We start from the raw sequence: 27900 nt of genomic DNA, 5'->3' as shown, positions 1-27900 counted from the left end.
TCTTTGTGCCATAATCCAAGCAGCCACCTCCTCTCGTTGATACTATTTTTGCTTTTTCTTTCTGCAGCCTGCTTATTAAATGCGCTGGATGACAAAATGATTTTGCCCAGGTTAGTTATAATTAGGCTCAACCCAAATAAATGAGACTCAAATTTGACAAAATAAAAACATTGTAAAACAGAACAAGACTGTAAAGCAGCTCCTCAGAGACATCAGTGTTCAGAGTATTCAGCTGCACTGAACTGAATTATCTGGACTCACGATCAGATGAATTCAGCTATTTATCAATTATAAAATTCTATGTCCCAGACACAGGAAGGAAAGTGAGGATGTCGACTGATATTCATACCATTATTTGGTGATTTAAAAAAAAAGATTCCCGATATATCGGCCAACATATCTTTTTTCTTTCAGATACATGAAACATAAACAGATTTCCTAACATTTGTCATATGTAGTTATTTGTTTACTTATTTACAGTATCCCTCCGATGTCTATCTTTTAAATGTTCATTCATTGGCCAATATAAATTCCAATACTAATAGATTGGTAAAAAGCTAACAGACTGGTAAATCGGTAAGTTTCTATGCATTCTTACAAGAAAGCCCACCACTGATTGCCTGTTTAACATCAATCTGTAGATTGTTCACTTACAAGTTTGATTGTGCTGCAAAACGTGCTGACAGACTCACAGTGGGGGGTCTTAATGAGTTCAAACCATCTGTCTAAACACTGCTTTGATTGTCCTGCGGCGTCTGTCTTTTATCTTCTTACCGAAGATTACACGACAGTGAGCAATTCATTAGTTAATCAGCCGCTGTGCAGATCAGCGCACAGGGGTGCGGGAACATATCCCACCCACTTAGACACACACACACAAAACCACCAAAAAGAAACCCACACGCAAGTGACGCTGCTACTTAAGGCTACTGTATGTGTGTACATAAACACATCCCACTGTCAAACACAACACACTGGAATAATTTATAAAAGAGACAGGCTGATTAAGACCACACTGTAGTCTAAACCTGTCACAAAGACGTCTTTGACACCTTGCATCCCATTCCTTAGTGATGCTTGGTTTTCTCATTCACAGAAGATGAACGTTTTTCAAGCAATTTTTCCATCTGCTTTTGAATCTTTGCACCATCTGCCATGACAAAAACTCTCAAGAGCTCCTCATCTATTTTAGAAGAAAACCACAGCCCTCACCTTCCTCTATAAGCAACCTCCCTCTGTGCCATAAAACTGCTTTAGTCAAACGTGATCTGGTTGCACACTTTGTAAAACAATTTTGAATTATTAAATGAAGCTGCAAGGCTTCTTATTGACAGAATCGCTTGTTTACAGCAGTTTGATGTTTCAAATGTCACAAAAAAGAATAAAATGTCAATTGATTTTATAAACTTTTGAAACTTTGCCTTGAGGACACTGGTACAATCAGAAGCAGAATTAAAATAAACAGAAATGTGCCGTGTTCATCCTGTCTGCCTTTCACAGCTACACTGTAGGCTAGGAAATGCCTCACATTCCTGGAAAGTACCTTGCAGCCTACTTCTACTCTAATTTGTCAGCTGCAGTATGATAAGTGTGAGAACCGTGACCGATCAACATCAGACTAGATATACGATGATCAACTTTTCCAAGGAATGTGTTACTAAAAAGCAGATTTTTATTCTTGTGAAACTGAAAAGCTGACAGGGAATAATATTGACTACAAGAGATGCGAAATCTTTAAAAAATTCAATTTGATATTGTGGTTTGACACATATTAATAAATGTAATAGGGGCAAGTTTTATTATCTCTAGTAAAGCTTTATTGCTCTCCCTTAACAATGGGTTAGAGGTACTATCACCCAGTAAAGGCTAAAAAAAAAAGACACTTTTTATTCAGTTTTATTTACAGACCACCAGTTTGCAACAAAAGCCTTTTATGCTGTAAGGAAAAAAACTTACATATATGGAGAGTAACCCATGAGTCTCCTGTAGGCAAGCAGAGAAATGTTCCCTTTTACTCCAAGAACCAGATTTTATCATTACTTTCTAATAATTTATACACTCTAAAATCTAAATGCAAAGTTTATCTGCTTACAAATATGCTTGGCAGAATTGCTAGAATGTCCTTTTGCCTTAATGCAGAGGGCAACGGCATAAAAAAGCTGCTTAGCTATACAAAGATAAACAGAAGCCCAAACAATGAGAGCAGGTCAGAGGTCAAATCTGCCTCTTAGTACAATCATGTCTCTCAACTAGTGAGCTATCGAAGCAGGATGGATTTAATTGGGGCAGAAGCGGGAAGTAAAAAATCGACACCTACACTTCCTGCACTCTTAGTTTTGAATAATCCAAAAGTCTCAGATGTGTTTCACAAAGGAAAAAAAATGTCTCCTATGAATGTCATTAAGAGATTAAAGGATTGGCACAGACTAACGGCATCAAGTGTTTCCACACTGTAGATTGACACGTGGCCCGTGGGGAAGCAGTTTCAGACTGACAAGCAGGAAAGACGTGCGTGCATTCAAAATCCGACCCGCTGCACTTTAATTCACACCCACACAATTCTGATGAAGCAGTCTGCATAGGAAGACAAGCCTTTTTATCTGTGCAGAGCTAGCGATCGCGTCGAACCTCAAGGTAACCATTGCTGGGAAGCAAACAGTTCATAACACATCAAACTGTGACAGTGATGCCAGTAAAAAAAAAGTGGCAAAAGTTGCAAGGATGCATTCATTAAGGCTGGGAAAAGTTCTCCAAGGACGTTATAACGTGATAATGGGACACGACCTCACGCTGCCTCTTGACTTGAGATGACCTGGAATGCATCAAGGCAGAGAGGAGAGGAAAAACAGAAAAACAGATGGAGAGAAAATGGTTTTTATGTCATGTTGGGAGAAGATGAAAGATGGGTAAGAAAAAAAAAAAAGACATGCTGCACCAAGTCAAAGAGCATAAAAAACCCAAAGGAAATCCAGTGCAAAGCAGAGAACAAACAGTGTGATACTGTGTGGAGAGGAGATGGACACAGAACACACAAAATATCCCTCTGAAACGAAAACAGTCATCTGCATGTCCAAACAACATAAACAAGCTGTTTGTTGTGTATGTGTATGCATCCATGTACACGTCTGTCTGTCTGCTATGCCAAACATCTGCATCCGTTTACCTGTTTCTGCCTTTTAGTTACAGAGTTTCGTTTCGGTGCATGAAATCCTTCACATGTTCATCTTGTCAGAGCATTGAGAAGCCTGTAACTGAATTTCCTGAGCAATGCAGATACGATCAAGCTTTGAATTACACTGCACTATTAGGACGTTATTTACACATTAAGCAAATGAAGCATTCGTGTGGCAATCGCCATCTTTGTGTACTGAAACTGGATGTGACAAGCGGATATGGATCACACTGTCAGACAACACATCAGTCGGCATTTGACTCGTCAGTCTCAAGTCCGAGGCCCACTTGTCCTGTAAACTTTCCACAGACTTGTAACCACAGCTATCGTCCCCCTGGTGGCTATCAAAAACATTGCAAGCTTAAAGGCTAAAAGCACTTCTCTTCATTTCGCTCAAAGCACTGAATCCATCTTTTATAGTTTTACGTATAATCTTTTCGGATTAATTGATGGTATCATTATTAGTTTAAACAGTAGGTAATTATTGGCAACTGCAGATAATTCAACACAAAAGACTCGATGGAAAACCTCTCTGTAAGAATTAGCCTGCAGCATTGCCATTCATCACTTTAAATGTTCCAACACCTCATAGCTTCATAGCATATATCGCTGCCAAAAATGCAGCTGGAGAGAGCGCAGCAGTTTACAGCCCCTGTGCCTGGTATGGGACTTGAGATGATGGTGCAGAGTTTTGCCAGCAAGAACGGAAGACTGGTTCCCCCGCCTACCATCCTGGTCTGTTATAAGGTGGCAACACCAGACTGAACAATAACGTGAGGGAAGAAGAGACAAAAAGAAAGGAAGAAAATACTGAACAAAAAGTCAGTGACAGAGGGTAAGAGAGACAGAAGCCAAAACAGAGTGAAAGAGACTACACAGTAACAGCCCCGGGAGAGCAGACTGAGACTGACGATGGGTTTTATGTTTCATGGCATCTTAGAATCAGTGATCATTAGATCCTCAATAATAAATAAAAGGAGCACTTTATAAGGTTGATTCTGGGCGCTTTTAGGACTTCCCTTTCAGCTAAAAACAGGACTAGCCGACCAATCACCATGCTCTTCTGGGGCGGGCAAGGGGAATTCATGTAAAACCAAAGACTGACTTACGCCAAATAACTCTGAGTCTAATGGTTAACCTGGGTTAGAGCACTGCGTTCTAGCTGAAATAGCCAGAAAACACAAGATTTAACCCTCATTTAATGTCAAAGGCAAAGATAAGAGTTATACATAACCAGAGATGGGAAGTAACGCATTACAAGTAACGCGTTACTGTAATCCGTTTACTTTTTCAAGTAATGAGTAAAGTAAGGGATTACTATTGCAAAAAAAGTAATTAGATTACTGTTACTTTCCCGTAAGCACACTGCGTTACTGCTTTACTAAACTGTGATTTTGTGAGAGTGTCTCATGACACATGCGACGTCTGTGGCGTGTGATCAACAATAGATAATATGGAGTGCGGGAGAGAGTACGACCGTGCAGCGTTTAAAGCTTGGAGGTACTGACATTACTTTGAGTTTGATTGGTTAAAAAGTGATAAAAACATTAGCATCTGCTGTACAATCTGCGTGGGAGGAAAACTTCTTCCTAAAGCGAAAAATTAAACTTCAAATCTGAGCAAGCACCTAGCACGCTGCCACGGGAATGTGAGATTCATAGAGAAACCCCCGGCACCGGGCAAACCCCCACTGGCTCCACTCCAGCTCAACAGCTGAAAATAGACTTAAGGGCAACAGGACTTAGTGCTGCTGAATCTTTGATTTTATTTGTTTTTCATCTATTTGAAAGACACAAAACATTTTATTTCATATGCTGGAATATGTAGACAATAGGTTTAAATGTTAAACAAATTTCTTCCAGGTCAAGCCAGTCGCATATAATATAATCTTTGCTTGATGCAATGTGCATGAAGTTAAAAGATTAAAACAAATAAAACAAGTTTTAAAAAGAGATTTTTTTTTCATTTCATTCAATTTTACATGATGGATTATGCAGAAAAAATAGAATTGGGCTGAAAGGTTTGGTGCTTTATTCAGGTTGTGTTTTAAGTTTTTAAAAAGTAACTAAGTAACCTGCCGCTAACCAGTGAAGTAACAAGATTTTTTTCTTGGAGAAGTAATTAGTAATTAGTAACTAATCACTATTTTCATGTAACAAACTAAACAAAGCATTAAAAAATGACTGCTCAGGGAAGAAAAAACGAATTTCCACAATAAATTTTTACCACCATTGATTGCAAACACTCACATCAAGATAACAATTTAAATGTTTCTTTAAATGTGGTGTTGATGGCCAGTCTGAGCCTTGCACAGGTGCAGACTAATCGAACAGCAAAATCTGTCTAAAACAAATGAACCCTTGAACTCAAGCCAAAAGGACTTTAGAAGAACACTCATATACTGTAAGTCAGTGACCTTAACTGGCTAATACTGTCACACTTGCGATAAATAAGTTACTAATTAATTAAATAATAATATAATACAATAACTGTTAAAAGGGGCTTTAAACCAGCCAAACACTGGGGCATTGAGAGAATGTAATAACTAGGAAAAGAAATATTAATAACGACTAAAAACGAGACCAAGGGAAGGGTTGACTCGCAGGGAAGGGGACAAACAGCACATGCGCCTCATATGAAGCTGTTTTGTGTTAGCTGCATGGTGACAGGAAGGTCACCACTACAATAAGTGTCTAGTCAAGTGTGGGCTCGCCTGGAGACATGAATAGGCCTCCTCAGCAGCCGTCTAACCCTCCTACTATTCCTCCTTCCTGCCGTCTCTCTACGTTGCCAGCAAATCCATGCTGTGAGCGCCAATACAACAGCTTCCTCTGTTGGCTGGCCTTGTATGAAAAGTTAATGGTAATTGCCCACAGATGCCACATTAGAGTAAGATACCGAGGGGGATAGAGAATTGGCTCTGAAAAGAATATGAAGGAAAAATGGTGGTCATAATTGTGGTTTCAAAGAAACACAGAGGAGTTATTCAGGATTTTCATAAAGCAGTCTGGCCGGGGGAAAGCATTGTCATCAAACAGACACTGAAGAAGTGTTTGGAGGCCACATAATGGCCAGATTAAAATTCTTTTTTGACAGGCAGCTTTCTATTCATCCGGACTTTTATTTTTTAAATTTCGAGATAAAGATGATCTTTTCTCACTGATTTTCTTTTCATGCTGAGTGAAAGTATTCTCGCCAAAGTCACAAAGAGGCCGGAGTGATTTGATGTTCCAGCAATCCTCTACGCTTTATGATATTACCACCTGCAACAAGTCATTTAGCAAGTATGTCTCCAGTTAGAGTGCAGTAGCTGTGGAGCAATAATTAGCCAACAATGATGGATAAACAGATAAAATATTTGTCTTAAAGTTAGGATTAAATAGTAAAATACACTGGATACACAGCTGAAACATGCTAGGAATACTAATACTGCCTAAGAATTCTGGATAACTAGGTAAGATTAATATTGTAATACTATATTTTCCCAGCTGGCCATTACAAAGAACACAGGTTTAATTTTGGTACCAACTGAAAGACCTCCATAGTGGGTACACTGCTAGCTGTTCATTTTAATCCATGTAGAAGCAAGTCTCACCATTAGGCAACCATTCTGGTAGCACCTCTGAGCAATTATTATCTAAATGAATGGAGAGAAAGTCTTAACTTTTCCAATAAAACTGCTTGAGTAGAATTACAAAGGATTATTACTGGGAAAAAAACAAAGCTTGTTCCATAGTGTTGACATGAACAACACCCCTGGTGCATTCCAGAGCTCTTGAGCAAATGCCGTGGTAATTCAGATTTTAGATTTAGTAAGCCAAGAAAAACAATAAGTAGACTTACCTGCATTTATGCTAACAAGCACATGTGCCTCACGTCCTTCCCTGTTTGTCTGTTTATTGCTTCTTTGGAGGCATAGGCGAGGCAACCGCAGCCTTTGTCATTCCAGAACTCTCCTAAAAATTTGATTCAGGATACTTGGAGCGCCATCTCTTTCACTTTTAATATTGAAGTAAGGTATTGTCCCTCCAGTATCACTGCACACCCACTGCAAGTCTACTCTTCAAAAACTCAACATACACTCGGGAAATCTGTTCATGCAGCTCCTACCCAACTCATCCTGAAACAAATGTTTCACAGTAACTGCAAGACTGCACATCTGCCCATCGGTCATCACCCCATCACACACTTATCACACTGATCCACTCATGACTGTTCCGTGACCTGCATGTCCGCACTTACACTGTATAAATAAGTGAACCCACAACAATCTGTTGCACGGTACTTCATCGAATTTATGGAGTCTGATTTTTATTTTTACGCGAGACTTGAACGATCGAGGAAACTTTAGAGAATATTAAAATCAAACTAAAAATGCATACTTATGTCAGAGTGCAGAGGTTTCTCTCTATTTATTGCTTACAGTAAATAAAAATAACACACATATGAATGTGAACACCTTTTTTTTTATTATCTGTCACTACTTGCATGGTGCACTGAAAGCACCTGTCTGATCTTATCTGAGGAAAAAAAATGAAAGCGCAAGCACCATGTAGTGACAGGAAAAAAAGAAAAAAGAGGAAGAGACACAATAATGGAGAGAGAGGATTAGAGAAATCCCCGTCCAGATCTGTGCAGATCAGCTCAAATCTTGATCATTTGTTTCTTGGGGGGTGGGGGGTGGATGCAGGGTAAAACAAGCTGCACATACTCAACTATTTAACCATTACCTGTTAGTGCACATTTAGGAAAGTCATGTCATCGTACTGTTAATCATTCATGCTGCAGCTGAAGGTCTGAATTTGTTGCCAGCCATGAAAGGCAGCCGCGGTCTGCTGCCCCTCTGCACACTCTGACTGTAAAAACAAACTTTTTTATGCAGCCAGCACCAGACAGTTACCAAACAATCAGACAACTCCTCTGTGTACACTATCTACCCAAAAGTATGGGTTAACTCATGTTGGACTTGTTAAAGATGGCTAGAGGATTCACACCTTTTACCTGGCTTCACTACAGAATTTGAGCTAATCTGCTGATGCCTCAGACTTTCCTCTTCCAGAAAAACACATAGGTAATTTGTGTGGTACACGTGCATGTAAATCATGTGCTGTGCTGTTGTCATTTTTAGATGTAACAGCATCCTGGAAGGGCAGGAAAGGCAATGGAGGCAAGTGTTAGTGCCAGTATGCAATTGCATGTGCACGTGCAGGCACACAAACGGAAGTGCACAAGAATAACAGAGATCGTCAGCTGCCCCGGCACAGAGAGAGGAGACTTTAAGTCTACCTTTTTAAAGTAAACCTTGTTCTGCTCTGCAGCTAACATGAGCCTGACGTAGCAGCACACACTCAAGGTTCTCCCTAAAAGGGCCTTCCATCTGTTAGCTGATCTCCATGACAGTGGAGTAAAGATACTGCATCAACACAAAAGAGCTTCTGGAGAAGCAGCTGAACAATATGAAGAACTACCACAACAGCAGCCAAGTCAAAAATGACAGAAAAGGCACGGAGAAGCTGGTTAGCAGCAACTCAACTTTCAAAATAAGAGTCAGGGGATGACACAATATTCAATATTAGTACAACAATTGTGATTGGATAAAGAATATCTAAAAAGCACTGCAGAGTGCACTTGTGATTCTATGTGCAAAGCTGAGAAAGCTTAACTATTTAAAAAATCTAAATATTGTGACAGTACGATTCAAAAGCTTTTTGAGTTTTCTCAACTCGTGATAGTTTTTGTTGATTTTACAAATATACACACATTTAGACAAGAGTTCTGACAACTTGAACTTTCTTGTTCACATAATTGCACTATACTGATGGGCTTAACAATAAAATTTAATGTTAAAAAGCTAGTATTAGAAACATAAAATTTGCAACAGCCGGCCAGCTGGTTGTATTCTGGTTATATTCCTGTAGAACGGGAAGTTTGCTGTGTGAAAATGTGAATGTCTGTCTACGTAAACAGCAACAGATGTGCGATTTTTGACAGTTTATCCCAGTTAATTACTGTATTATCAGAAACAGACTGCATGTAACTACCAAACTTGACCTTATTCAATTGCAGATATCTGATAACACACTGACTCCAGCATGTGGCAACATTTACGTCAGGTTTTAGTGACAGTGTTGGAATACTTAATCACCTCATTTTGGAGAAAAAAAATAACAGATGTGACATAACTTTATCTCATTGGATAAAACAGACAGCTGGGATAGGCTCCAGCCCTACGATACTCTGAATTGGAGAGTAGAAGAAAATGGATGAATCACTAGATGGAACAGATATTCCAAAACTCAGCATATTGCAAAATGTTAAAAATCTCAATAATATTGTATCGTGAGTGAGGCATTGTGACAATACTGCATCATACATTGTCAGCAACTAGGAGCAAACACAAACCCAAAGGTCAAAGCCTAGTGCACTCCCACTGCCAATCATAAGTCTGGAAAAACAAGAATGGATTAACCTCACGGGAATATTTTAAGTAGATGAACAAGAAAATTCAAGCTGCCAAAACTCAAAAACGTATTGATTCAATTTTTGTTGATATTTTGCTTTTTCTCAGCTTTTTCTTTTTTATGTTGTGTGGAAAAAACTGCATGTAGTTAACCCAAACTGGGGGTTTTCCTGAACTATAACCAAATAGGTTTTGTGCCAAACCCTAACCAAACCACAAGTGAAAGCAAAACATAAAAGCAGCCAAGACAAAGCTTGAACTCCACTGTCAAAGGAGCTTGCAAAGAAAAGCGTCTGGACTTCTTTAAGTTGCTTGAAGACGTTTCACCTCTCATCCGAGAAGCTTCTTCAGTTCTAAGGTCAAATGGTGGAGAGTCCCAGATATAAACCTAGTGGGAGTAACCCCCCACAGAGGGACAAAAGGACCCCCTGATGATCCTCTAATCGCCTGAGCCAAGGTGTGAAACTGGGTGTGGGTCCCCATCAGCCAGAACTCCACTGTTGATCAGAAGTCAAGAGTTTGTGTGTGTCTGCCACTTAGACTGCAGACTGGCCAGGGATGCCTGCAGCAGCCAGCTGAAATGACAGGCACAAATCGCCAACACAACCATTTAGTTGGAGGGTTTCTTGAGATGTTTAGGAGTCATCAAAGATTACACTTTCACTGAGTCAGTTTAGCATCAGTATACCATTGTTTAAATACTTCTAAACTGAAATTGCCACTAAGGCTGGGGAGAATGTTGCTTCTTTTGCAGTTATTTGATCAATTTGACCTCCTTTTGTAAAAACACGCCTTTAGAAAAAATGCCTTTTAAAAAACGGACGACCAAAGGAACCACGACACCTCCCATTCAAATTTGCGCAAACCTATTTACCGACATATCCTACATGAATGAACTAGTTGCCCGATAACAAGTAGTTGCATAAATCACATGAAAAATGTAGAGTATGGCTTGTAGGCACTAGAGATGATCCACTCCTGGGCAAGCTGCCATGAAAAATGAGTTGTAGAAAATGCTTGAGGGCTCCTGTAAAACCAACGCAGTTTTCCACCCTGGTGCACCCAGCGGAGAGGGCTCAGTATAAACATGAAGGTGCATTTCACTTGTGAGAGCAGCGGCCCAGAAATAAACCTGCTATTGTCACCGTCGCTTTTATGTCTAACTTGTTCAAACAAGCTCGATGCGGCAACCTCAGTGCGCCCAGGCAAGAGACAAAGACACACCTGCGAAATGTCTTCATGCTTTACAGATGCCTACCGTTTTACATCTAGGTTATGCTGTTGGCTTCCTGTTTAGCGCTGTGGGTGCATGTGTGCTGTCGTACTTTTGTCATCAGGTTATATTAGGCGCTTTCAGTTCTAATTTAGGGCCACCATCATAATCAGGACTTCACAGCAGAGGTGATTTATGACACCATGAGCTGCTTTTCCACGTGTATTTATAACAGAGTTGTAGAGTGATGAAAGGATCTGTAATAACAGCAATTTAAAGCAAAGTTTAAAATCACCCACATATATTTCCTTTAACGTGAGAAATTGAATGTTTTTCGCTTTAGAAATGTTAGTTTGTTTTGATTATTATATTTTAAAGATCAAATGATATGTACAATCTCCAACCACTCTCTTTGGTATGCCTGTTCAACTCAAACATCCAATCAGCCAATCACAAGCCACCATCTCAGTGCATTAAGGCGTACTTGGTCAAGACGACCAGCTGAAGTTCAAACTGAACATCAGAATTGAGAAGGAAGGGTAGTTAGTTGGCTTTAGTGCCAGACGGTCTGAGTATTTCAGAAACTGCTGATCTTTCGGGGGTTTTCCTGCACAACCATCGAACCAATGATGGCCTGAAAAAGTGAAAATATCCAGTGAGCAGCCTTGTTGATGTCAGAGGTCAGAGCTCACAGGAAGACAGCAGGAAGTCAGATAACCACTCTTTTAACCTGAGGCATGCAGAAGAGCATCTCTGAACACGCAAAATGGCGAACCTTAAAGTAGATGGGCTACAGCAGCGGAAGACCACACCAGATGTCACTCCTGTCAGCTAAGAATGGAAAACTGAGGATAAGATTCACAATAACGTGGGCGACCGTGGCTCAGGGGGTTGGGAATCGCATCTGTAACCGGAAGGTCGCCGGTTCGATCCCTGGGCTCTCTGTCCTGGTTGTTGTGTCCCTGGGCAAGACACTTTACCCTACTTGCCTACTGGTGTTGGCCAGAGGGGCTGATGGTGCGATATGGCAGCCTCGCTTCTGTCAGTCTGCCCCAGGGCAGCTGTGGCTACAACCGTAGCTGCCTCCACCAGTGTATGAATGTGAGAGTGAATGAATAGTGGTAAAGTGCTTTGGGTGCCTTGAAAAGCGCTATATAAATCCAATCCATTATTATTATTATTATTATTAATAATTGGGCAAGTTATGCCTGAAAAAACGTTGGTTGGTCTGATAAGTCACGATTTCTGCTGCAGCACTCGGATGGTAGTGTCAGAGTTTGGTGTAAACAACACAGCAGCATCGATCCAGCCTGCCTTGTATCAACAGTTCAGAAAATCATAGAAAACAGCAGGTTTACTTGTTTAGAAGTGGTATAAATCTAGACATTTTTCATAAAATACTTCATTGTATGTCCAAATTCACTGCCAGATCCATTTCCCTCCTAAATAAAGAGCATCCTGCATCCTGTCTTATTAGTAACATCAGGTACTACTAACATACAACACAACACAGTTACAGCTGAAAGAACAGAATCTTAACGAAACATGTGTTTGTGACAGCTGAGCAATGAATTTGTTTTTGCCACACTCCATTAAGTCATCACTGAGATCGCAGGTTTTAACCCTGACCAAAACTGCTGTGTCCCTCAGTAGGGAGTTTTTTACAGCTGCGCCAGGTGATGTGTGTGTGTGTGTGTGTGTGTGTGTGTGTGTGTGTGTGTGTGTGTGTGTGTGTGTGTGTGTGTGTGTGTGCGCGCGCGCTTTACAAGTGTGTGTGCAAGTGTATGCTCCTGCCATCTGGCCCAAAAATTCAGCTCCCTACCACGTTTCCGAACAGGAAGGCAAAACAAATCCTTGATGACACGGGTCAGTGGTTTAATTGTCTCTGTGGGATTCCTGCGCAGCCAGCAACTCTAGCAGTCCCCTTCATCTCAGCAACAGACGAGCCTGCAGCACTCTGAAATCAATTCATCAGTCTTAAAAACCTGCAAGTGCCCTAGCGTGTGTGTCTGTTTGTGTGTGTGAATCATCCAACCCTGCCTTGACTTACTATATCATTTAAGAGTAGACAACATACAGAGATATTTTGCCAGTGGGTAACAAGGTCTGCCTTATTCTGACTTTCCCTTCCTCTCTTTCATACCTCATTAGACCCACTAATGGTCCTTATGTCTTGGACTTCCACCCATTTGACAGACCAAGGTATGTGTCACACACATTTGCTACACAACAGCGTGGCGTTTTAATTCACAAGGCTTAAACTCCCTTAGTACACACACACACACAACAAGCATGAACGCACAGTGCCACCAATGGGTGTTTGGTGTGAGCCTCGGGAGACCCCACCCAGAGAGCCCGTGTGCTGCAAAGCAGTTAAAACACAGCGTACCTGCACCACGAGTGAGATGCTGACAGCTCAGCTCCCGCCTTATAAATACTACACGGTGTGTATTCATTGAGCAGCGACGATGTCCGCTATGACAGGCGACGTTATTCCCACCTACCTTCAAGATGAGGCCGGTTCCTTCTGCCGAGTACAGCACAGAGGGGTCCCCGCCAGTGAAACGCTCACTGCCCTACATAAGTTCTACCTGCCTCATCACGCGGCCAAAAGGAAGAGTGGTCTCCCTGTTAAGCGCGAGCTCCAGATGTTAGTGAGGGCGGTACCGTGTTCACGTGCCATAAAAATGTGAAACAGCTGCCAGCTGAAGCCTCCGTACTATAGCGCGTACACCGGATTCTCCGTCAGCCACTGAGCTGCTCATGTGTAGTCTCTCACCCGGTCCGCCTACTTTGCCGCTGCCGCCGCCACCGCTGGATGGACGCCGACCGACAGACCGACCTAAGGGCGACTGGAGGGCGCCGTCTATCGGCGATAACGAGCAACTACAGGCTAGGCGATAAAACAGGCTAAGAGTAATCTACATAGTTGTAATTGTAAGGTTTTTAGGCCAGGGAAGATTAGAAATACCATCTGGTCTCACAGTTATTTAAGCCGGGTTTTTTTTTTCAGTTTAAATTAAAAGTTGTACATCTATGTGAGAATTACCTACTTGAATAATAAAGGTTGTTTGCTTTAACACTATTTACTTTCATTTATTTTTCCTTGAACTTTTTAGATTGTGAGCACAGTCAGCCAAAACTAAAAATTATAAAACAGTATCTGAGAGTGTATTGTTGTTTCTTTTCCTATGAGTTTGACCTTATCCCAATACAGTATACAGAAATCACTGTAAATGTCATATGCAGTATTTTAACCTAGTTGCCATAGGGCAAGAGGCAGGGTTCTGGGACAGGTTACCAGGCTAACACATGGAGACAGATAACTATTTACACTTATGGGCAGTTTAGAATCACCAGTTAACCTAACCCCACTAACTGCATGTTTTTGGACTGTAGGAGGAAGCCGGAGAACCCATGCAGACACAGGAGAGAAGAGCCAAACTCCACACAGAAAGGCAGGATAATGGATTTGACCCCAGGACCTTCTTGCTGTAGGGTAGCAGTGCTAACGAACATGCCACTGTCCTACCCCTCATTCCATCAGTTACAGCATGAGCAAGGTCGATATAGCAGAAATCCAAATTTCTGCTAATTTGGATCTGGAAGCAAAGTGATGTATGAAAAAGTACTTTCCTCAACATTCCTTTATAAAGCACCTTGAACACTAATTGAGAAGGATATATAAAACTCCTACAATTTCTTAAAGCCTATAAAAATGTCACAGCAGTAAAAGTATGTGTATGATCAGGAAATGCCCTTAAAGCATTACAAGGAATAATAATTCAATTCAATTCAATTTTATTTATATAGCGCCAAATCACAACATAAGTCGCCTCAAGGCGCTTCATAGATACAGAGAAAAACCCAACAATCATATGACCCCCTATGAGCAAGCACTTTGGCAACAGTGGGAAGGAAAAACTCCCTTTTAACAGGAAGAAACCTCCGGCAGAACCAGGCTCAGGGAGGGGCGGCCATCTGCTGCGACCGGTTGGGGTGAGAGAAGGAAGATAAGAAAAGAGACATGCTGTGGAAGAGAGACAGAGGTTAATAACAGATATGATTCAATGCAGAGAGGTCTGTTAATACATAGTGAGTGAGAAAGGTGACTGGAAAGGAAAAACTCAATGCATCATGGGAATCCCCTGCAGCCTATGTCTATTGCAGCATAACTAAGGGAGGATTCAGGGTCACCTGGTCCAGCCCTAACTATATGCTTTAGCAAAAAGGAAAGTTTTAAGCCTAATCTTAAAAGTAGAGATAGTGTCTGTCTCCCGAATCCAAACTGGAAGCTGGTTCCACAGAAGAGGGGCCTGAAAACTGAAGGCTCTCCCTCCCATTCTACTTTTAAATACTCTAGGAACAACAAGTAGGCCTGCAGAGCGAGAGCGAAGTGCTCTAATAGGGTGATATGGTACTACAAGGTCATTAAGATAAGATGGGGCCTGATTATTTAAGACCTTGTATGTGAGGAGCAGGGTTTTGAATTCAATTCTGGATTTAACAGGAAGCCAATGAAGGGAAGCCAAAACAGGAGAAATATGCTCTCTCTTTCTAGTCCCTGTCAGGACTCTTGCTGCAGCATTTTGGATTAGCTGAAGGCTTTTCAGCGAGTTTTTTGGACATCCTGATAATAATGAATTACAGTAGTCCAGCCTGGAAGTAATAAATGCATGAACTAGTTTTTCAGCGTCACTCTGAGACAGGATATTTCTAATTTTAGAGATGTTGCGCAAATGGAAGAACGCAGTCTTACATATTTGTTTAATATGTGCATTGAAGGACATGTCCTGGTCAAAAATGACTCCAAGGTTCCTCACAGTGTTACTGGAGGCCAAGGTAATGCCATCCAGAGTAAGAATCTGGTTAGATACCATATTTCTAAGATTTTCAGGGCCGAGTACAATAACCTCAGTTTTATCTGAATTAAGAAGCAGAAAGTTAGCGGCCATCCAGGTCTTTATGTCTTTAAGACATTCCTGCAGTTTAACTAATTGGTGTGTGTTATCTGGCTTCATGGACAGATAGAGCTGGGTGTCATCTGCATAGCAGTGAAAATGTATGCTATGTCTTCTAATGATGCTGCCTAAGGGAAGCATGTATAATGTAAACAGAATTGGTCCTAGCACTGAACCCTGTGGAACTCCATAATTAACCTCAGTGTGTGAAGAGGACTCTCCATTTACATGCACAAACTGGAGTCTATTAGATAGATATGATACAAACCACTGCAGTGCAGTACCTGTAATACCTACAGCATATTCTAATCGCTCTAATAGGATATTATGGTCGACAGTATCGAATGAGTCCACTGTCAGAGGCCATAAGAAGATCATTTGTAACCTTCACTAAAGCTGTTTCTGTGCTGAGCTCTGAAACCTGACTGAAACTCTTCAAATAAACCATTCCTCTGCAGATGATCAGTTAGCTGTTTGACAACTACTCTTTCAAGGATTTTTGATATGAAAGGAAGGTTGGAGATTGGCCTATAATTAGCTAAGACTGCTGGGTCTAGAGATGGCTTTTTGAGTAAAGGTTTAACTACAGCTAGCTTGAAGGCCTGTGGTACATAGCCGATCATTAGAGATAGGTTGATCATATTTAAGATCGAAGAATTAATTAATGGCAGGACTTCTTTGAGCAGTTTTGTAGGAATGGGGTCTAAAAGACACGTTGATGGCTTGGAGGAAGTAATTATTGAAGTTAACTCAGAAAGATCAATTAGAGAAAAAGAGTCTAACTTAACATCAATGGTACTAAGAGTAGCTGTAGAAAAATAAGAAAAATGCTCACAATTACAAATGCCGCCAGTGTCCCAGTAATTCAAATCATTCCAAGAGCAAATTGTACTCATATTGTAGGATTTAGAAGTGTTAAAAGAGACAAAACATTGTTAACTAAGAAAGCATATTTAACAACTGGACATATTCCTCATTATTAGGGTCTAAGTGAAGAAATAAAGTTTATTATGTTCCAGAAGCACTAAACATGCATGAAATCTATATTTAAGATCCCGCTAGACCCCAGGAATATTTGTGTACTGTTAAGCTAGTGAAACCTAATGTAATGACTGAAGAGCAGAATTGTCACGATCAGAAATACATAACCGATATGTTATTGCATTAGTTCAACAAGGTTTTGGAGAGATGAAGATAATGGCTTTGGCTTTTTTGTTTGCCACCAGGTAAAGAAGTGAAAATACCTTAAATCTATTTTGCATATATTTTGGCTCAATGATTCAGTCAACATATATGCAAAGACTTGAAACCGACAACAACAACACAATTAAATGCAAAAATAAAATACAATAATTTGGGTAACTTCAAGGTTAAATATTACAAAAACATATGCATAAAAAATAAAAAACAAATCAAAGCATGAAAAAACAGGTCAAATTAAAAAGAGGGAATCAATACAGACTAACCAAATGCAAAAAAACGAAATAAAATTATAAGTTTATCACATTTCATAAATGAAATAATGTCTGCATGAATTTTATTACTATTGCTGATGCATTAAATGGCATTTTCTTTATTTATCTTAGATATTGTCGTTTTAAACATCCATATTTCTCTGTATGTCAAGGATAAATCTATCCAAGGGTCCTACATATATGCTGGAACAAACATGTCATATATATATATATAGTAAAGTAATTTTATCTTCTTGGTCAGAGATCTCTTCCAGCACAGGTACTGCAGTAGTGATTTATTCGCCCTAAAACAGACTCCCCTTCAGGGTCAGTGTCTTGGTCTCCTGGATCTTCTTACCATCCTCTTCTATACAAAGCCATCTAAAGTCTTTAATAGGTTCATCTGACCACTGTCTCTCATCATAACCCCCACAACATTTAGTTCACACGGCGATGTGATTGTTGTAAGCGAAACAATATTGCCCACAGGTCATAGCCTAGAAAACGGATCATATTTGCGGTCACAGGTTGTGCAAGCCTGGCCAGGTGTTCCTGGGTGTGTTAGGGATAAATTTTCACTTCAGTAGAAATGGAGGTTACATGAAAAAATAAAGAATGCAAGGCAGTTATTTAAACCTGCAGAAATGGTATAATGACTAGAAATATGCATACACAAAAAATCAAAGCAAGAAGCCATTGAACCTTTGGAAATTTGAGGGATTACAATGTCCAAAAGTAACTTAAAGAACTATTCAAGGATGGATGGAAAGGAAAGAAGCTAATGTAGAATATATTGTATTTTCAAGTTGCTTTTAAAATTAGGTTACATCTAGTTATACACAAGAAAATGTAAGATGTTAAAATGAATTGGGAACCAGTTGCTAAATAAAGTGTTTCAATTATGCTTAAATAAACATGCTTACAAATTTGCACACTAAACACCGGTCTCCTTGAAAAAAAGAACCATTGCCAAAACTGTTTAGCTTTGCTGAGGTTTGAAAAGGGATGTTGTGTGGTAAACAGCTGTGTGCAGTTTGTCTTTTCTGAGTATTGGAGAGCAGGTTTCCTCCTGCTGCCTGTTTAGTTGTGAGTTGCTTGGCTGCATGCAGCACTTCAAAGGCCACTTCCTTCTACTGCTGGAGGCCAGAACAGGAAACATCATTTGCCAAGTTCTTTTTTCTCAGCACTATACTGAGAGGGACAGAACCTCCGCGATCGTAAATGCTGTATCGACCATCCAAATCCTGGTTTAAGCTCATTTACAGACACTCAGGTAACAGCACAAATACAAGAAGCCATAAACATGTGCACACATGTCACTTAAAGCTATTTCCAGTTTGTTGTGTGGCACATCACGTGGGAGTACAAAGAACCGCTTCTGTCTGTAAAAACTGCTTGTGTTGAGGAGCTGCACCAAACTAGCTTTGAGGATAATTACCTTGGGTAATCAGAACAGACTCGTGCTGTGCTTTTAGGAGACTTTTATCAGTGTTAGAGGGAAATATGTTAACTTTTTTGAGTATTATTTTAAAGGTTGAGATTTAAAAAAAACATTAGAGTACAATTTAACACAGGATGAGTGAAAGATAAGTAGCTAATATAAAACAATCATAACTGTATGGTTGTATTTATTTTACTGCTGACATGCAGTTTATAAACATTCAAATCACACAGTCTGGAAACATGTTGGAATGATTGTGCTTCTTGTTGCTGGATTGAAAACTGCTGTGTTGCCAAGACCTGATTATTCATAAATGCAGATGTTGTACAACCTGGAATTGTACAATCACACCAGTGAGTTAGTGGTTACTAATTTATATAAGGCAAACAAATGTAAATCAACAAATAAAGTCAACAGCATACAGGTTTGTTTGGGGTTTTTTTGCCTCATATTGTTGGACTTCATTGAACTGTCATTAGATGGATCCCACAGCTTATTCGGTTTATTTGGTTTTGAAGGCAGCAAACTTATTTATTATTAATATTATTTCTCTAACAAATAAAGGGCTCTCTGTGTGTTGTACTGCTCACTGAAACATGTACTCCTGCTGATGCTGGCTTTTTTTGTTACAGCAGGTAGAGAAATCATTTTATTCGTAAATAAAGGAATCTCTGTATGTGTGTTCATCTTTCTTTCATCCTAGTCTAAGTGAGTGAGTTTGAAGTCATTTAGGTAAGCGGTGGTCTTTTATTGTTTTGTGAAATAAACAAATAATTTATTACACATAAACCTCCAGCAGAACTAGGCTCAGGAAACGGCAGCCATGTGCCATTAAAAGCCAGCAAAACTATTTGGTTGGTTTAATCAACAGTTATCAAAAATTAATAATTGATTTAATCTTTATATTGCAACTCAGCTCCAGTGGTGCAGTCAGCGTGCAGTGTTTCTAAGGCAGTAATGTATGAAGAAATACTAAGGTTGAGGGTTCAAGCCTCACCTGGACTCTTCAGTGTGAAAATTATGTTACATGACCATAAATAGCAATTTAATCTGTGTTAGTCTCACTACTTGATTTAAGTAAACGTTCATAAAAATCATTCAAAATCTTCCATTTTCATTTAAAAGAGCTTAACAGAATTTCAACACCATTAAGGAAATCTTCAGTCACAGTCTGGTGTTCCAGTGGGGCAATCAGTTAGTGCACAGTACCAATGACTTAATATACTGGAAAGCAGTTCTGAGTTCAAGCCTCATCTGGAGCAGGCAGCTTTAATCAATAGCAAATATGGTGAACAACAAAGAGCACATTCTAGAAAACCTAACAGTCCACTTATGGACCATCCATTTCATTTCTTAAGCACTACAGGACACATACTCTACATTAAAAGGCTTTTTAAATCCTCATGGCCAGTCAGTTTGAAGCAATAACTGGAATATATGTCTCTAACAAAAAAACTGCATACTTGTTTTAAGAATACAAGCTTGGTCTTTGTAGGTGTGGACAGATTCACACTTGGCACCTGAAGACTCAGAAGACTGTTGGTGCTTGTTTGAAATCATATATCTTGCTCTATGGTGGTGTCATTTTAATGTATTTACTTTTATTTTAATTATCTGTGCATGTTCTCATTTTTGTGAATTTGTGATATTATTTATAGTGTGGCTACAAACAGTGGTAGGGCTTACCTACTGACAGGAGACCATTATCAAAACTATGTTCCTATAGATGTTCAGTGTATGTAGGCGAGTAATTGTTTGGAGTTGTTTCTTTCAAACTGAACGATTCTGGCTTTTTTAATCTCATCTCTTTGTTTTTCTATTCAGCTCAATTCGTGCGTTAACTTACTTTGGCACAGTATATGTGTAACACTAAATTCAAGTCGACAATCATAATAAAAAGGTTATTTCTAATTTACCATGTTAAGCTTTGGTAATAATTTTGAGCCACATAAGAGGTTTTATGTGACTTTTGACATGAGAAGGGTTTTTTTTTTTATAGCTTATTATTCTTCCAATTATTATTGATGTAATGTTATTTAATCACTATAAATATTAAAGGGCCACTTGAGTAACTGTGACTCTTCAGCATTAAACATCACTTTTAATGTATATTTACCCAAACAAAAAGACACTCTTGCTGAGTTTTTTTGGTTCACCATATAAAACTGCTATGGACAGCTAGAGTCAATCAGGAGAATTAGGAGTGGCTTAAAAGGAGAGGAGCTAAAAATAAAAAATAGCTTGTTTCAGTGGATGATCTGACGAGCTGTTAAAAAAAAAAAAAAAAAACGTGGATCTGGAAATGAGCAAAACAGCTCCCCAGTAAGTTTACCATTGCTAGAAATCCAAAGTTTACAACTCTGAATTTTGGTATCCAGAAGAAACGTTTAGTTTCTTTATTTGTTGTTTATTTATTTGTTTAAACTTCACTCAAGCTTCAAATTGGAAACAGAAACAAGTCCAATAAACAATATTAGCTTACATACAAGGCTCACTGAGTCCAGTGAGGTAGTTTTACACTGGCTCATTTTCACGTCTTGTGTTAAGATCAGCAGAGGCATTAAAACTTGGCTTATATGTATGTGATCTCTATGTGCACTGCAGTGTGGTTCATAACGTTATGGGCTGGGCTCACACCCACTGTTCTGTAACCGGCAACTTGTGGACCTGCAGATAAGAGCAGCTGAGACAAAAAAGATTATCATCCAAATTACACTAGTATTGACTCATTTTCTTTATTTTAATGTTGCTAACAGAAGCACTAAATTCTGTTTTAATAGTTGCTAAGGTTTAGAGAACATATTCATTAAAATAAACTTATGATTCAGTCTTAGTTTTTTAAAATGTTACTTTTTAGTGTGCGTGTGTGTCTTTGTTCATTACATGGGAGCAAAAAGCCCTGAAGCAGATACAGCAACTAATCTGCTGAAATGCCTATAAATTAAAAACTATTAACAATAGGCTGAAGAAAAAGAATTCTACCATCAATGAAGGGGGGGGGGGGGGCTCAACTACAGCTGCACCTTGAGCTCTACCCCACCAATGATATGGTAAATATGCAGTGTGACGCACATACGGTAGCAGATAGTGTGGTGGTGTGTCGCCCGCACCCTGCCCTGGCTGCGGTCTGATAACACAGAGGCAGAGAGAGACAACACATCTGCTGAGAGGTCAACCAGTACAAGCTGTTTTCTTCAGACAGTAGGAACTATTACTTTTGCTCTTTCACTCATCCTTCTTTTTTAGCATTTGGTTAACAGGTTAATGCAGCGCAAAAAATGGTTGATTAGTTTCTTGTTTGTTTTTTTGGCTGTAAAGACCTAACACTTTGCATATTTGGCTACAGTGGTTCTGTGTATGATAGGCCACAATGTTGTCCAAGAAGGAAAAAGACTTAATTAAGGAAATATGGGAAAGACTGACTCCTGTGGCAGCAGAGATTGGAGCAGATGCACTCCTTAGGTAGGTTGAGACTTACCTGTGTAACCTTCATACTTTACTGCATTGTCTTTAAATGGTTTTGCATGAAGATTTAGGCTCCTACACACAAAGTAACATCTCCAGTAAGAGTGTGTGTTGTGATAAATAGATTCCTCTACCAATAAGCTTTCATTTCAGTTTGCAGATGTTAATATTAGATTTTAGTATTGTTACAGGATCGAGTTCACACAAATGATAGTTGGTGACCAAAGACAGTCAACATGTAGCACTTACTCTGTTGCTCCTATCATATCAGCATGGAAATAATTTCACTTTTCCCTTCTTAAGGATGTTTGCCTCTTATCCGGGCACCAAGACATATTTTTCCCATCTAGACATCAGTCCTAACTCCTCCCACCTGCTTTCTCACGGGAAGAAGATAGTCCTGGCTATAGCTGAGGGGGCCCAAGACATCAGTCAGCTAACTGTCACCCTGGCTCCCCTGCAGACTCTGCACGCCTACCAGCTTCGGGTAGACCCCAGAAACTTTAAGGTGCCTAAACACCTCAGACCTATTTACAGCCCTTCCATCCCCTTCTTGCATTGGATTTTTTTTTAATTTACTTTTAATCTTTTAATCAGAGATAATCAGTTTTTTGTTATTCAGATTTTCCTATTAAGTATATCTACTAATCCAGTAAAGCCTGAACCACAAAATAATTGCCAGAAACTCATGTATCAAATATGATGCACTTGCTACAGGGTTAATATATATACTTGTGCAATTTCTTTGTTGTATGCTATAAGGCGTACAGGTGACTGCAATGTATGAAATTGTATTTATTTGTGCATTTTAATTCTGCATGCAAAAGATAATCCTATTAGTATGTAGGGATTTTTTCAGTAATTCTATAATAGAGTTTAACTGAACTAAAAAGAAAACAACAGATTTACTAACTGTAAGTCTGCTGCTGTTTTGTTTTTCCAGCCTGTTCAGATGACAAATCAACTAGTTTGTTTTATGGAGGAGGAAAAAAAATGGAAAAATGTTTTTTTTAATCTTTTGACAGCACTAATTAAAATAAATAATACATTTGATTAAATGGGTTCCTCCAGGAATATTGAAATGGGGTGCAAAAAGGCAGTATGTGAACCAGTCGGGAAATCTGAAAAATGGTTAAAAAAAAATTATAAGTGAACAAAATGACAATGTGTATAAGTATACGGTATTGTATTATACATATATGACAATTGTGGATGTTTGGGGAATTACAAGCTGTGAAACTAGCCGTTGTGAGGCGAGAGGGTGAGGAGGAGACGATATTTTTAATGCATTGTTTGGCACTTAAAATTATCAGACATGCTTTCTGTGCAAATTACACAATACTACATCACTATATTAACAATAACACACTGAGGACGACAAATGGCAGTGTGTGGGTTCATGATTTTCAGAAAACTGACACATACTATAAATTATGTAAGTATGTTGTTCACTTTTTACCAATCTTTTGTGTTTCTCCTGCAGCTGCTGTCGCACAGTATGCTCGTCAGCCTTGCCTGTTACTTGGGGGATGAATTCACACCGGTGGCTCACGCCGCCATGGACAAGTACCTGTCAGCGTTTGCTGCTGTTCTTGCTGAGAAATACAGATGAGACTCAAGCACTGGGTTTCCAGAAAGCATACGAGGCATTTATGATGCTATGTAAAATCTTTTTGTTTTTCTCTGTATGTGTCTCTGTCATTACTTTGTTACATTTTTAATGGTAAAAAATGTGCAATTCGTGTGTTAGTTTTTGTGCTGTTATATTATCAAATAAAAACAAATCGAATCTGTGGTGTTTCACGCATTATCATATCACGTTCAAAATGCATTGTGTTGATCATTTTCAAGGAATTCATCATTTGACTGAGTTAAGTTTTTTTAGTTGCTCACCGTCATGTCAGCTGATAATTTACATTATTTTACTTAAGCAAGCTTTCCTACTGTAAAATATTTTCATAATAAATAATACATTTACAACTACAAAGGCACATTTAATATTAAATCTAATCTGTTTTTTGTTTTATTGTTTTATTTTTCTAGTATTACAGAAACAAAGGATTCAGGTTTTAACACCAGTGAATTGGGAGGACTCTCCAGGTTTATCTATGGACCTCAAATAAAGTATTTACGGTACACAGAGCAACAGTGCCCCCATTTGGTAAACTGGTGGTAATACAGACGCATGCTGATGCAATATTCAAAGCAGCTCATAGACAAGATGTTAAATGTCAGTTTTTTAGATATTTAAGTGAAATAACTTCTGTAATTTACAGACATCTTTGTTGTGAGGTTGATTACACAAAAATTAACTTTTTTTAGGATTGCCAAAACGTGCTAATACTCTTTTTTACTTAATGGGAGTGTAAATGTTTTTAATATGACAGCAGAATGAACTGCATTCATTTCTTCATCCTTGCTTTTACCTTTGCTGGGTTTTTGTTGTTGTTGTTGTTGTTGTTGTTGTTGTTGTTGTTGTTTTTAACATTTTGAGTTGATTGTAGCAGTCATCTCATGTGAAGAGCATGAGAGATAATTTATGCCTTCTGTTTGTATCTGCGCACAGTTACGCACGGTTGTAATTTTACAATCTACATTTTACAGGCTACATAATCCAAATAATGCCAAATTACTCATAATTTAGGAGCTGTACTACGCTTAAGTTAAAATCCTCAGACTTCTTTCCCAGTAAAGTAAAAATGCACAGGCTTGATAGTTCCTGTGAACCCTAAACTTGCAGAGACTGGTGTTCTCACCTTTGGTTCTTATCTGTAGCTTCGCGTACGTGAAAATCCATGAGTCAGACAAGGTTGAAATATTTTTAATGAGAGGGAAAAAAGACAAAACATCAGAGACACAGATGAAATTTTTATACACCTGACATCTGTGAGGACCGTGCCCTGTTGGCCTGAAGTAAGAGTCTGCTTGAAGCAATCTTAGCATTAAAATAACTGGGAGACTGTGCAATATGTAAGGAAGCAGTTACAGTTAGAGCACATGCTGAAGAGTAGGTGGGGTGTGGGTGTAGATGAGATTGGTAGAGGAAGGGCAGGTGATTGGGGGGATTTGAGAAGATGAGAGTTGGAGATAGGGAGGGTGAAGGGAGCTACTGTTGTTCAAACGTTGAGCAATCAGCAGTCTTCTCCACCTTTCGGCTGCTGTATTGAAATGTAGTACTGTGGGACACCCTAAAACGTACATTTTTCTTCATAACTCACTAATAAATAATACATTTTCTATCATTTTAATAATAATAATATTACAGTAATATTACATTTAATGTAAGATGTCAGAATATCTAATTATGTGAGGGTTTTTTAAAAAAATTTAATTTTTATATAGTTAAAAACCAGGTGTAGATGTCAGGTACGCAGTGGGGGGAATAATTATTTGATCCTGGGGTAAATTTGTACGTTTGTAATTTGCAGGTTTACTGTACAGTGACTGTACAGAATATCAAACAAAAATCTAGAAAAGCACATGAGACAAACATTATAAATTCATTTTCAGGTCACTGAGGAAATGATTATTTGATCCCTACAGTCCAGCCAGAATTCTGTTTGTGCTCATTTCTTTGGAAGTGAGAAAAATACAAATTCACCAGAGAATAAAACAATTATTTCCTCATCTGTACCATCAGACTTCTGTTCTAACGTCATGAAATGTGACGTCCTTGCAAGTAAAAGTGACCCTAGGTAATTTTGAAGAGTCTAATTCAGTCGTTAGTATCATAGACATGTTCACAATTTCTCTTAAGAATATTGTTTGAATACATGAATTAGATACTTTTAAAAAAACCCAAATAGCCTGTGTTTAATAAGGAGCTGTGATTTAGCTCTTCAATACACCATTTTTCAATGTCATTTGGTGAAAAATATTTTTTTATTGACAGAAAAGTTTATTCTCATGGAAAGATAAGGTCCTTTTGTTGGGCCTGATTTTACAGCCATGACTCCAGATGTACATTTACAAAAGTTACTAAAGTGGAAGAAAATAAAAACTGTAACTGGTGATCTCTCTCTGGGCATTTGTTCTCGGTAGGTTATGAAGATATTCTTCGATCGTTATGTGTTTGTAGTTTTACTTTTTCAGGGTTGAGTTAGCACGTTTATTGTGTAATGTATTTTCTGAAATTATACGTTTTTGTTTTCCATTATTTCATCAAATGTGAAAAGCATAAATATCTACTTCTATCTTGTTGATAATGTTTAAAAACACAGAAGGAGCCCGTTTAATCTTTCGTATTAAAAATGAAGCTGCTGTGAGGACGTTGAACACGGCGCTGTCTCTGGTGCTGAAATTAGTTTGATTCCACTGCACTTAGCTATAATTTTGTATTTTCTAATTAGTTGTTTTTGTATTCAGTGTCCTTTTTTCATTCATTTTTTTAAGTGTAGTGTAGGTTTTTTTCTGTTAATTCAGATTTTTTTTCCACACCTCATTTTATTTTGTAGCTTAGCTTCGGTTAACTACATTAACTCTTCTATAAATAAACACAAATATCTTTATGCCCAGTTTGTGGTGTATAAATAGCTCTATTGTAAAGATGTGTAGAGGTGAAGGGCTAATTGATCAAGTAGTGGGGCGGTCACGTGCCCGCCCAAGTCCATGGGTTCACTGTTGAGTTCTCATTAATTTCTGGGGCTATTCCGCCACATTTGATAGTTTGCGTTATTCAGCTATAACTAAATAAACTAATCAAATGACCGAGTGACGTAAAGTCATCCGCATGACCATTTTTATCACTGCCAATTCTATCACAGCACCCTGCTGCTTTTCTGTTTCTTTCCCCGTAGGATTGTCTCCCACTTCTTTAATGTCATTTCTCTCCCTTACCTATCCTCTTGTGAATTATGAATTCCGCCGCTTTTCACAGGCTTAATGTCAGAGTTACAGATATATGGGACAGCTCAGGAACTGCACTGTATCACAAAGTCTTCCACCGTGTAAACCTGAAATCAGTGTTGCAGCTGACCTGTTCCGCTGTGGAGAAGAACAGCTATTGAACGGCTTAGATTTAAGACATTAATCTTAGACACTTCCACCCTTTGAGTCCCGTCAAAACTTTCAGTTTTGTTTGTTACAGATTAGAGGGAAGAAGGAAACAATAGTCTAACGCGAAACTTACCGCTGTGGGGAAAGGGGGGAGACGCGTCATTTCGGTTGTAAGATATGCGATAGTTGATGTGTGTTCATTTATTGGAAGCGAGTGCGTAATTGTGACTGGTGGGTGGCCCAAAGCTGTGAGCGGAATGCTAAATCTTTGGCTCTGTCCTCTAACTTGGTCCTTCCTGCTGCAGTGGGCAGACAGAGATTTTAATGTTGCATTAATGTATTTTCTATCATTAAAAAGGGGTAGGTGTCAATGTGACTGTGTTAGTGCGCAATCTGCAGAAAAAATAAAAAACATGGGCAGTGTGAGCATTTACGCATGAGACACATTAGCTATGTCTTCATTGCTAAATAGAGGGGTCGGGATCTGACGGTAAATGATGTTTGGTGTTCTTCTCGGTATAGCACAGGTCAGCTATACACATGGATGTCAGGTTTTTGATGGAATAGTTTATAACAGTGTAGCTCTCCTCTGGATAAATCTTGCGCTCCACCTCAGTCTTGTTCCCCTGGAACACACTCATTCGCGGTGCTTTCTAACAAAATACTTCAACCTTACAGAAAACCATGCTGGTTCTTCTTCCGCCTCCTCTCATTTATCTTAACAGCAGAGACAAACACC

At 39.0% G+C, this 27900-nt stretch overlaps 2 protein-coding genes across 6 annotated transcripts in view; one reads left to right on the top strand and one right to left on the bottom strand.

The window, feature by feature from the left end:
- The window catches only part of rhbdf1b (rhomboid 5 homolog 1b (Drosophila)), a 41831-nt gene extending 28161 nt beyond the window's left edge, over positions 1-13670 (bottom strand). For 2 of the 4 annotated variants that reach the window (XM_026179064.1, XM_026179065.1), the window contains exon 1: positions 13350-13669. The gene's annotated coding sequence lies outside the window, so the exon portion shown is untranslated. Of the gene's footprint in view, positions 1-7015; positions 7535-13349 lie in introns of those variants that run through there. The other 2 variants (XM_026179062.1, XM_026179063.1) reach the window with 2 other exon arrangements.
- Positions 13671-21776: 8106 nt separating this feature from the next.
- On the top strand, positions 21777-23959 carry hbae4 (hemoglobin alpha embryonic-4). Of its 2 annotated transcripts, XM_026177620.1 has the most exons (4): positions 21777-21902; positions 22048-22163; positions 22470-22674; positions 23650-23959. In XM_026177620.1, exons 2-4 carry the CDS (start codon positions 22072-22074, stop codon positions 23776-23778), a joined length of 426 nt encoding a protein of 141 aa, XP_026033405.1. In that variant the 5' UTR covers positions 21777-21902; positions 22048-22071; the 3' UTR covers positions 23779-23959. The 2 variants fall into 2 exon arrangements, with proteins under 2 accessions (XP_026033405.1, XP_026033404.1); XM_026177619.1 differs by having other exon boundaries at positions 21777-22163.
- Positions 23960-27900: the final 3941 nt, after the last annotated feature.

Source organism: Astatotilapia calliptera, chromosome 8 (assembly GCF_900246225.1).
Source record: "Astatotilapia calliptera chromosome 8, fAstCal1.2, whole genome shotgun sequence".
NCBI classification, from domain to species: domain Eukaryota; kingdom Metazoa; phylum Chordata; class Actinopteri; order Cichliformes; family Cichlidae; genus Astatotilapia; species Astatotilapia calliptera.
Note: the sequence above shows the minus strand (reverse complement) of the source record. Positions and strands in the feature narration are given on the sequence as shown.

Coding starts and splice junctions, on each gene's coding strand:
- hbae4 (XM_026177620.1), top strand. CDS start 22,072: ATGTTGTCCAAGAAGGAAAAAGACTTAATTAAGGAAATATGGGAAAGA. Junction 22,164..22,469: donor GGAGCAGATGCACTCCTTAG/GTAGGTTGAGAC, acceptor TCCCTTCTTAAG/GATGTTTGCCTCTTATCCGG. Junction 22,675..23,649: donor TAGACCCCAGAAACTTTAAG/GTGCCTAAACAC, acceptor TTTCTCCTGCAG/CTGCTGTCGCACAGTATGCT.